The following is a 12,322-nucleotide window of genomic DNA, read 5'->3' as shown; positions in this document are numbered from 1 at the left end:
TCTAGAACAAAAATAGAAGTTGTTTCAGATATGTAAGTTATTGGGGAGATTGTGTCCTAAAGTATTTTTCATTTAACTCACCCTCAATAACTGAAATGTGATACTGATTGAAAAAAGGTAAATAAATAATTATAAATAAAACCACCAGTGGGTTTTTAACATTTACATATGCCTCTTTAAATTAACTTAAATAAAGGATACATTAATTATTTGCAGGGGGAACCTGATATGTTTTATTTAATTTTTAGGTAACTTAAAATGAAGGGCATCGATATCCACACGGAACTATTTTAGCGTTGCACACCAGGCGGGATCTTAACTTAATTGACAGGCTCTAAACCAATGGAATTTCATAATCGCACACTGCCGTATTTGACGCAGACCAATCACAATCAGCAGGGGGAGCTCCAGATTCATGTGGTAAATGTAAATATTGGAGGTTCTGGATCAGTACAGTTAAAGAATATTCACGAATATTAAACAGTAAAATCTTCTGCTTACAGTTATTTTATCCGCTACATAACATCCGTGGATTATCTGCCGTTGTTTTCCGTGTGAATTTCAGTGAATACGCGAAGGACAGAGAGGTTTACAATGTCAGAGAGTAAAATCTGTCTCATTTATTGACAGAGTTTTATTAAGTTGTAGCTAACTGTCATGTTACCATCCATCCGTCGGGGGATATGGAGAGCTGCTGCACACACATTAAACATCAGGTTTGTCACCACATTCCTCAGGTTATGTTTAACGATCATTATTTCAGAAAATGCCCTTCATTCAGGACAAGAAATACTGAAACTGAAAGTACAAGAAACATGTAGGGACAATATCTTACATGTATCATCTATGTGACAGTACAGCTTTATATTTCTATAATTCAGTGTATAGTTTGTAGAGACCACAGATAGACTGAGAGAGAGAGATAGAGAGAGACTAAAACTAACCCAGAGATAAATAAATGTAGTTTGAAGATAAGGCTAAAATAAGGTATGAATTTATTAATCCCAAAGTGGGGAAATGTAATTGTCACAGCAGCATTTACACTAAAGTGAACATGCAGAACAGGAAAGATACTAATATGAAGAATATAAAATAGTACTAAAAAATCTACATATATACAGATATTTACTGACCATCAAAGGAAATGAACAGGGAAAACAACTGCACATAAGTAGTGGAGGTGTATACAGAACTGTAGCTCACTGCAGAGATGTGGATGTGAAAACTACTTAAAAACAAGTCAAACTGTTAAGAAAAGTAATTCAAACAACTATGAATGTGTGTGACTATGGAAGGCTGAGGAGGCCATTTAGTGAGCAGTGTAGGCAATATAGAGACTTGTAATTTCAGAACTTGCTTGAATGTCGTGGAAAATGTTTATGTTTATGTTTACGCATTTGGCAGACGCTTTTTTCCAAAGCGACTTACAGGGGAAAACCAATTAAATCACTCAGTCAATCAAATTTTATTTATATAGCGCCAGATCACAAAAAAAAGTTATCTCTTGACACTTTAAATATAGAGTTGGTCAAAACCAGACTCTAAGCCAATTTACAGAAACCCAACAGAATCCTCCAGGAGCAAACACTTGTGACTGGTGACAGTGGCGAGGAAAAACTTCCCTTTAACAGGCAGAAACCTCGAAAATGTACAGATCACTCACTTTTTGATATTTGTGTGTTCTTAAATTAAATAAACAAATGTAAACATGCATAAACAAGTGATGCCAGGCACAACAAACCCTGCCCCTCACATGTATTTCGCCCAATATAAGTAAATGGGAAGATTTTTTTTTTTTTTTTAAATCATAAAAATTTGAACCTTGACCTACATACCTTTCCCAAACTGAAATGACATCTATTCTGGGTCTGCTGCTAAAGTGTTCACAAACAAACAACCAAAAACAATACCCCTTGCATGCTCTTTGGGGGTGGGATAAAAATATAAAAAGACGCAGCCCCTCAGTGCATGTTTTACACAGTGTCTGCCTCTGCTCAGTGTCACTAAATCCATGAAATATCAACATAAAACAGAGACTCTTTATATTTTTACCCTGTCTTGCAAAGCTCATCTGTATAGGCTGATACTATGAATATAATTGTGGTCCATAATTATCCGTCCCTATGTATATGTAATGTCTATGTGATACAAAAACACTTAACACTTAACTTAACATGAAGTTTCAGTTCTTTAAGTTTAGAAACAAACCTGCCCCTTTTGAAATGCGCTTCTTTTATTCATCAGTTTTGTGTTTGTCTTCAACTTGCACATTTTTACTCAATGTAAGTGATCATATGTGATTTTGATTAAAACTGTAGCCCATATAGTTACTCAAAATGGTACATTAGACAAGCACCATGCATTTTCATAGTTACAGTAAAATTATCACTATGCAAAAATATGGTAAGTGGTGTTCAACAAACTACTGAAAAAACTCAAAATACTAGTTTAATTACATATAAACCACTCCGCTCCAACACTAATACCATACCAGTAACAAGTGGTGCCAGGCACAACAAACCCCGCCCCTTGCAGATATTGTAGCTTATTTTGGCATCGAGCCACTCTTTCATCCATATTCAATATTTGTTAAATATAAAAATTATTTAGGTACCAAGTTTGAAGTAAATTGAAACAAAGTTGATGCTTTTATAGACATTTGAAATTTTGCCCATTATAAGTAAATGGGAGATGAAAAAGATTTAAAAATTTAACAAAAAATTTCAGAAACAAGCTATCACTTAGATATTTTGCAGAGTGATGTCTAAAATTAATGTCTATATCTCTGCAAGGGTTTAAGTAAATTGAGTTAAAATTGACATTTTTATAAAGATTTGAAATTTTGCCATTATGAGTAAATGGGAGAAAAAAAAAGATTTTAAAAATGCATAAAAAATGTGAACTTTGACCTGCCTTTCCCAAAATGTAATGACATCTATTCTGGGTCACTGGCAATCTATAAACCCAACTGGTATAAAATCAACCAACAGTTTTGCTGCTAAAGTGTTAACAAACAAACAAACAAACAAACCGAACCAAAAGCAATACCCCTTGCCTCCTCCTGTGGGGGGGCGGGGTAATAATAATCTAAAACATGACAGCATAATGATCGTAGTTTGCTTTGGCCTCCTGCAGACTGACTCCACCTCACAGACGCCTCTGCACCGGTGATGGAGGTCCAGCTGGACTGGCTGATGCCCAGACCGTCTTTGCGTTGTCGTCTGGTTACGGCAGGTGTGGGGTCGCCGTTATACGGGTCAGTGGTCCGGCCTCGATGACAGCCCTGAGGTCTATGGCCGGACTCAAACACAGGCTGCCCCCCCCACGCACTGCCCTGTTACGCAGCATCACAGACCCCCGAACGGAAGAAGTCCTGGACCGGGGTCTGGTTCTCTGGTTCCCAGGTTTGCTCTATGGACCACATACACTCACACATTCAACTGTTTAACAGCTTTTTGTTGTTGAAATACATACAGTCACGGAAAAAATTATTGGACCACCCTTGTTTTCTTCAGTTTCTTGTTCATTTTAATGCCTGGTCCAACTAAAGGTCCATTTGTTTGGACAAATATAATGATAACAACAAAAACAGCTCATAGTAGTTTAATTTCAGAGCTGATATCTATCCATTTAACATGTTTTCTTGATAATAACCAAAATCACTTCAGTTCTTACATCAATATCTGTGGCACTGAACTGACAAAAACAGTGCTTTTATTCATTCCATGTTTTCTCTTCTGTCTGTTTTAGTCACATGATCCACACAGGAGTTAGTACTTGATTGCATAACCATTGTTTTTGATGACTTTTGATGGTCTAACAATTTTTTCCGCAACTGTATTTTAATGGACTCACAAAAAAACATATGTCTGTGGGGAAAATTAGACACCACAGTTTTACTATTCCTATATCAGTTGGAATATAATGAAAACATTTCTTTATTTGTGGAACTACTGATAATATTTGACCTAATTTAATATAACTACACAGATCAGCCATAACATTCTGTCCACTGACAGGAGCAGTGGTAAGGTAATCAACAAAATTAACAAAAATTGCAGGATAAAGTCAGGTCTAGAACATGGACATGATGTGGAGGTCCACCTTTCTACATGCAAGACTTCAGGGATGTCCTGGTCCAGATACCACAGAACACCTTCAGAGGTCTGGTGCAGTCTAGGCCTTGGGTCAGAGCTGGTTTTGTGGGGAAAGGGGAACGTACACAATATCAGACGGGTGGTACTAATGCTCTGATCTCATAGGTACTGGACTGGTTGTGATCTGGTTGTTCTTTAGATATTTTTGGTCAGTTCAAGAAGATCTGGAGATGGTAATGTCATTTCTCCTTTGTCAGAGTTGCTCAGATCCATGTTCTTGCTCATTTTTACTGTTTCCAACACATCATCTTCGAGGTCTACATGTTTGCTAGGTGCCTAATATGTCCACCCACTGACAGGTCCCATTATAATGAGATAATCAACATGAATACCAGTTTACCTATTAGTGAACATGTTATGGCTGATCAGTGCAGAAAAAACATGTCTGTTTTACTGTTTATAGGTCAGAATATAATGAAAACATTTAAACATATCTTTGGTCTAAAAACTACTGGCAGTATTTTGACCTAATTTAATACAAATCTGTTACAGGATTCATTTGCAGAATTTGTCAGTTTGGCAAAATAGCAAAAAAATGCTGTGTTTTTTTGCTTCATGCAAAGACAACACATTCCTATTCATTTTTAAACGACAACAGAGAAAGAGTTGAGATGCCAGTGTTTGTTGGAATAACCCAGATTTTACGGTGTCTTAATTTTTCAAGCACCGTTTAAGTTTTTCATATGTGTGAGTGGATTAAAGTGAGGGCAGATGTGAAGTCTAGATGAACTGGGACTGTGGGGGTGAAAATATGGAATGGACCTTATGATGCACTTAAGTTATCCACTCCTTTGGCGAAGTTTAAAAAAAAAAAAAAAAAGACTACTTTAAGTTTCAATTATTCAAAAATATTGAATTGAGATGGTAGATGTGTTTTTGTTGTTGATTTTTTTTTTTTTGTTATTATGGTGTGAATGTTCGATGCTGTACACATTTAAGTTGATGTAAGCAGTGTATTAGTTGAAAAGGATAGGCAAAAAAATAAGCTTTTGCTTCTGGCCTATTCCTTTTTTGGTTTTTATGTTTATTACGATTGATGTAATGAGTATAATGACTGATGTAAAACCAAAATAAATTGATTGGTACTTTGACTGGTACTTAAATGCAGAAGATAATATTATAATATAATAAAATGGTGAAAAGTACTTGGTTGTCATACAGTGATGAGAGCGCTTTCCTGGAAAATTCTTAAGTATATCTAAAAAAAATATCACATGCTATTATGTGAAGCACAAGAACCAGCTATGTGACAGTTCCCAAACAGTGTGTTCTTTCCATAACTTGTCTTTTTGTGTGTTTATATAATTAGGTCCACACAGTTTTACAGGAGAGGACAGTGCGGAGTTCCACGTCCACGGCGGTCCGGCCGTTATCGCTGCCGTCCTACAGGCTCTAGGTAACATCCACTGTGATTTACTGCTATTTAAAGTCATTTAATGATACGAACATATGCAGCATCATGTGACAGTTACGTTGTAAATCACTCTGACAGTTTGTGTCTTCTCAAGCTTTAAGCCTGCATAAAAATTCCAAACTTGATCTGACTGAATATCCGTCTCTGCGACTTGAAAGGGGAAACTGATGCTGGCTTTCCTGTCACCACCATACTTATGTTATCTGACTTGGCAAGCGTGGAGATTCACTCTGTGATGGACAGCTAAATGCAGTCTTAGATGCAGTTCTTCCTGTGGTCTGCTAGAGGGCAGTGTTGTATTGTATAGTACAGGGGTGTCAAACTCATTTCAGTTCAGGGGTCACATTCAGCCCAGTATGGTTTCAAGTGGGCCGGACCAGTCAAATAATAACAGTGAAAAAAATAAAATTAAATCATGATAATGTTTACAGTACATTTACAAAAACAAAAAGTGGAATTTTAACAATATTCTGCCTCAGATTATCAGTTTGTCCTTTACACATGTGCATTACAACTTACATTACAATTCCAAATGCACAAAATATTTAATAACAGGCAGAATATTGGTAAAATTGCATTTACTCATTTTAAGAGATTTTGGGTTAATTCACATTTTTTTGTAAAAGAATAGTTTGTTAATATAAACATTTTCATGTAGTTTTACTTTTTTATGCTAAAACAAAGAGACATTTTGCTGTTTTCATTATTTATATGTTTAATATGATATAGGGATGTAATGATTACCGGTATAATGATAAACCACGGTAAAATTCCCGACGGTTAATATTACCATTTAAATTCTAATTATCATGATAACCATGTTTGATTACCGCATTTTGAAATAGAGAGAGAGAGAGAGAGAGAGAGAGAGAGAGAGGATCTATCTATCTATCTATCTATCTATAAAAAAGAAACTAGAACAACTCAAACTTGATCTGGAAAATGGTCAAACAATGGCCATAAGGTTCCATCTTTACTGCACATTTGTATGTTACATGTTAATATTTGAATGTTTCTGCAACAGAAAGTACATTGTGTGCATTATTTTATTTGTTTTTTTGTTTGTTTGTTTTTTTCAAAATACAACTTGGTTAAATTATTTCAGTGTGTGTATTAGTACTTTTTGAACATTTTGAGCACAATTTCAACAATACTTCGATAATAACGATAGCCGTGATAATTTTGGTCACAATAACCGTGATATGAAATTGTCATATGGTTACATCCCTAATATGACAGTATTTTACTGCTCTGACCCACTTGAGATCTAATTGGTCTGCATGTGGAATCTGAATTTAAATCATGTTGACATCCTTGATTGTTAATATCTTCAGGGTGATTTTTGCATTTCACAAATTCATCCCACGGGCCAGATTGGACCCTTTGGCGGGCCGGATTTGGCTCCCAGGCCGCATGTTTGACACCTGTGGTATAGTAGGAGCTCACAGAACGCCAATGGAAGTTATCACTAATTAAGAATACGGAGATAAGAAAATGCTGAACTGCTGTACAAGACACGACTGAATAGTTCATTTTTATCACAATGCTACTAAGATAAGAACCACAGAATGTATTGTTATATAATATACGACCTGGTCCGTTTGGTCCCATTTGCCAAGTGTTTTTGTGCTCGGTCTTGTCACCTCCTAATGAGATTTGAAAAATGGTTGTGAACACAATGAACGTAACCTCTTTAACCTGCGCAGTCGTGTCTGTTTTCATTCCACGTGAACTCACAGTGACACTCTGGCCCCGTGTTTGATCCTCCTCTGTGTGTGTGTGTGTGTGTGTTGTGTGTGTTTGTGTGTGTTTGTGTGTGCGTCCACCTCGTGGCTTGTATGTTGCTTGGCGTTTTGTGTGATGTGCGTGTGTGTGTTTTGCAGGAAGCGTGCCTGGCATGAGGCCTGCTGAGGCTGGAGAGTTCACCAGGAGGGCCTTTCAAGCAGGGAAACTTGGCTTAACAGAGGTAGGTCAACACAAACACACACACAAACACACACACATCAGCACATAGTTGTGTATGAAGGCCTTTGTAAACATAAACACAGACACAAATGAAGAGAGATTTCAAGTTAATACAACGGTAATTCTAAATCCCTACTTCTGCTTTGCCCTTTTCACATTTCTTTCATGCGCTTGTCATATATTTATGCATGAACGCAGATACTCGCCCCTTGTGGGTAGTGAAAGTCTGAGAAAATCGTTTTGGTCTTTTCAAAAGGCAGCCAAGTATGCAGCCCTAGGCATTAATAGGCTCTGTTTCAGTTATTCTGCCACCGAATGTGATGATATAATATCAGTTTTACCATCTGATCTCAGTCAAATCAATGCAGCGGAGAAACAGAGGTCGACTTCAGACAGTTTCTGTACAGAGGGTTGGTTAAAAGGACGCTGAGTTACAAACAAATTATTATTATCTGCAGAATAAAGAGCCCAAGTGTCCTGTTCCAGTGTTTTTTGTTTTTATTTTAATCATTGCATCAGAATTATTCAAGGATCTATTCAATATACCTTGCGGTGTATTTATTTATTTATTTCATTTTATCGTCTCCTGGGTCAGTTTTTATGCACTTATATATATATATATATATATATATATATATATATATATATATATATATATATATATATATATATATATATATATATATATATATATATATATTTTTTTTTTTTTTTTTTTATAGATGTACATGGACTTTTTTAAAGAATTATGTGTTTTTTCTAGTATATTTTATGTGATTCCCTGAACAACTGCACAAAAGTTCCTGTGTGTGTAGACTGTATGATATCCTCCCATATGCTGCAAGGAAAAATATTTTCATGTCTTGGATAAAAAACAAACCTCCCACTAAAATAACTTGGCATAAAATCCTTCTGGAATGCTTTCCTATGGACTATTTGACCTGTTTACTTCATTCTTCAAAGGGACAGTTTATGAAAATTTAAAAAAAAAAAAAAAAAAAAAAATAGAAAAATAGAATGTCTTTATTGTCATTGTACAGGTAGAACGAAATGAAAAAGTGCAATCGTCCTAGGTGCCATAAAAAAAGTATAAATAATGTATATAAAAAAGTATAAAAACTAAAATATAAAAAGAAAACCCTGATGGCATAAATATCTAAAAAGCAGCATAAAAAAAAAGTGTTATTTGGACTCCATACCTTCGTTTCACAAACTCATCAGTCACTTCTGTGCTTTCAGACCTCATCAGTGACTGAAAGTCTTTGGTGCCTGTTTACAGTCAGATCACTACTGATCTCACCTGTCACTGCTGGATTGTCTGATCTTTGTTTTATCTTCACTATAACTCCAGACTGTGGACTAGTTGCTTTGTCTTGGATTTTTTTTTCTCTCTCTTTGTTACTCTGCTTATCTTCCAGCAGCTTCATTTTTTTTTTTTTTTTTCTTATAGACCGGGTGTTGTACTGAGCCGTTTGTTGTAAAAAAAATCTAATAAAGATAATTGAGGGAAAAAAAAGTTCCTATGTGTATAAGTATGCACAAATGGCAAATACAAGTTTTGAATCTGAATCTATAGATCCTTTTACTCGAACCATAGCTTTTACAGTTGCTACATAGTTTTTATATGCATATTCATTTGATCTTGTATGTACAGTCTGGGTTTTATTTATTCTTTTCTGCCTCCTGAGCTGTTCCATTGAAATCTCGCATTGATGTAAATATGAATGATAAATAAAGTCTGTCTATGTCTATGTGTTATCAGTGGAAAAGATGACTTGTTCTAGTAATGAAAATGTAGTCGCAGAAGAGATTTTGTGTCCGATGTCATTGTTAGAGCACAGAGAACAAAAAGAAACAGCAGGGAACAGATTCTCAGAACACAAACGCAGGATAATTAAAGCATTAAATCACATTTGTAGATTACAGCCTTTTAATCACAGTCAAAACAGCTAATGGATAATTTATGCTAAGTACTCCTTTGTTGTCTGAATCCTAATGTGATGATCCTGTTGAAGGTGGAGGGTCTCGGCGATCTGATCCACGCCGAGACCGAGGCCCAGAGGAGGCAGGCGCTGCGGCAGATGTCAGGAGAACTGGGACGCCTTTACCAGGACTGGAGCCGCAAACTGAAACGGGTAAGACCATGACCGATGGTGTACGCACTGTGTCTGCTCAGAGCTGAAGCTGTGTCGCCTAAATCCTCGAATTAGAGCCAACATTTGTACTATATGGACAAAAGTATTGGGACACGTTGAATTCAGGTGTTTCTTTTCTAGCAGGGGTCTGGGATACAAAACAATAAGGACTAATGTCATAATATAGTTTTATATTGGGATAAATGTCGTTGTATTATGTTGGTTAGTTTTGTTTAATCCACAGGTGTCAAACATGTGGCCAAATCCGGCCCGCCAAAAGGTCCAGTCTGGCCTTTGGGATGAATTTGTGAAATGCTAAAATTCCACTAAGATATTGACGATCATTTTAGTTCAGGTTCCACATTCGAACCAATTCAGTCTCAAATGGGTCATATCAGTAAAATACAACCCAATAACCTGTAAATACTCATAACTCCAAATTTTTCTCTTTGTAGATGTTAATATTTTCATGTATTTACACTAAAACAAAATATAATTTCGCAAAAAATGTCAATCTGAAATGTCTTGAGAGAAGTAAGTGCAATTTTAACAATATTCCACCTGTTACTAAATGTTTTGTGTATTTGTAGACCTACTGTGATGTGTAAGTTATATATAATGTACATGTGTAAATGATCAACTGAAGCATGATATTGTTAAAATCACACTTATTTTTTCAGTTTGTTCATGTTATTCACAATGCTTGAAAGGATAGTTTGTAGATGCAATTTTACTTTTTTCACTCTAAAACAGAGAAAAGTTTGTAGTTGACATTTATTTATTTATTTATTTATTTATTTATTATTATGTTATTATTTTACTGGTTCGGCCCACTTCAGATCAAAGTTAGCTGAATGTGGAACTGAACTGAAACGAGTGTGACAGCCCTGGTTTAATCCTTTAATGACACCAATCCATCTTTATTAAACTGTTTGTAGGTAATACATCTAATCTACTGTATGTATGAGTTGTACACTTTTCCCTGAATTTTGTTTTTTATTTTTACCCATCAGTCCTTTGTTCTAGAACAAGGGTGTCAAACTTGCAGCCCGTGGGCCAAAACCGGCCCACCAAAGTGTCCAGTTCATCCCTGGGATGAATTTGCAAAGAGATATTAACAATCAAGGCTGTCAGACTCATTTTAGTTCAGGTTCTACTTACAGACCAGTGGTGATCTAATGCCGCGCTTCCACTACATGATACCAGCTCAACTCGGCTCGCTTTGACTCGACTCAGGTACCAGGTCCTATTCCTGGAGACTATTTCCATTACAGGATACTACCAACTTTACAGTACCTGGTCGTCATAGCGATGTGGCACATTACTTCCATGTTGTCTGCTTAGAGTTGCTGATAAACTTGTTGGTTGCGTGTTGTCTCGTCAAGCTCATGCTAATTTTTATGTCGGCTACCAAAGACTGAATCTCCTGGACCGACCATGGTGGAGTTTTACAGGCTGTCATCATGTGGATTAACCTACCGCTATATTTACCTTCAACTTCTGCATCTGTTTTTTGTAAAATGGCAGGTCACAGAGAAAACTCTCTGACCAATCAGTGGTCGGCAGTGTTTACACGTCACATTTTAGTATTTGTTCCCCAGTCTTGGAACCTCGGTGGAGGTGATATCAAAAAACTACTACCGGGTACCAGATTCCAGGTCCTTTTTTGTAATGGAAACACAAAAAGGCTGAGTCGAGTCGAGTCAAGCTGATAGCATGTCGTGGAAACGCAGCATTAGTGGGTCAGACTGGTAAAAATACTGTCATAACAACCTATAAATAAAGTCAACCGCAATGTTTTCTTTTTATTTTAGGTTAAAAAAAGTAAAATTACATGAAATTTTTTACATTTACAAACTATTCTTTTACAAAAAAATGTGAATAACCTGAAATGTCTCATGAAAACTAAGAACAATTTGAACAATATTCTGCCTCTCATTAAATGTTATGTGTCTTTGTAGGTCTACTGTGATCTGTAAGTTGTAATACACGTTTAAATAATAACCTGAGAATATTGTTAATATTGTTATTTTTATTAAGATGTTTCAGATTGTCCATGTTATTCAGATTTTTCAGGAAACTTTCTAATTGTGAACATTTTCATAATGGGATTTTCCTTTTTTCACTGTTATTATTTCACTGGTCCGGCCTACGTCAGGTCATTTTGGGCTAAATGTGGCTCCTGAACTAAAATCAGTTTGACACCTCTGGTCTAGAACCATGTTTATGGATCATTTGTACCGGTGCACTTGGCCCCAGATCTTTAGACTGACAGGTAAACAGGTGTCCTCCGGTCTGTAGAAATATTTGTTCAAAACATTGCCTGAACAGCAGAACCGAGCCTGTGTCCCGGAGTTTCCCCTCCTGAGACTTCGTCCAGTTTCAAGACTGAGGTTTCTCTGAAATCAGTGTTTTGGAAAGAAGCCGTCTGCACTGTGTTGGAGGTCAGGCCTCGGTGGTTCCACGTCTAAAACAATGCCTTCTGTTTTCTGTCGTCGGTACCTGCTGCACAGCTGCGTCTGCGCCACGCGATGAATGACGGATTATGTTTTAGGGATGGGAGGCTTCCTGTTTTTATTTCACTGTTGTACATGATTTGGTTTTGTTTGTGTCTGTTAAATACTAGGAATAATAACACTAGTCTGGGATGT

At 36.4% G+C, this 12,322-nt stretch overlaps 1 protein-coding gene across 1 annotated transcript in view; it reads left to right on the top strand.

Moving 5' to 3' along the window:
* The first annotated feature begins 412 nt into the window (after positions 1–412).
* Positions 413–12,322, top strand: part of gtpbp3 (GTP binding protein 3, mitochondrial) — a 48,562-nt gene continuing 36,652 nt past the window's right edge. Inside the window, exons 1-5 of the mRNA XM_030133239.1 lie at positions 413–716; positions 3,136–3,404; positions 5,467–5,553; positions 7,455–7,537; positions 9,552–9,671. Of these exons, the coding sequence (XP_029989099.1) occupies positions 658–716; positions 3,136–3,404; positions 5,467–5,553; positions 7,455–7,537; positions 9,552–9,671 (618 nt within the window). The 5' untranslated portion in view covers positions 413–657. The remainder of the gene's footprint in view (positions 717–3,135; positions 3,405–5,466; positions 5,554–7,454; positions 7,538–9,551; positions 9,672–12,322) is intronic.

The sequence above is a fragment of the Sphaeramia orbicularis genome, chromosome 4 (assembly GCF_902148855.1).
Source record: "Sphaeramia orbicularis chromosome 4, fSphaOr1.1, whole genome shotgun sequence".
NCBI classification, from domain to species: Eukaryota; Metazoa; Chordata; class Actinopteri; order Kurtiformes; family Apogonidae; genus Sphaeramia; species Sphaeramia orbicularis.
The sequence above is the reverse complement of the archived record's forward strand: the minus strand, read 5'-3'. Positions and strand labels throughout refer to the sequence as shown.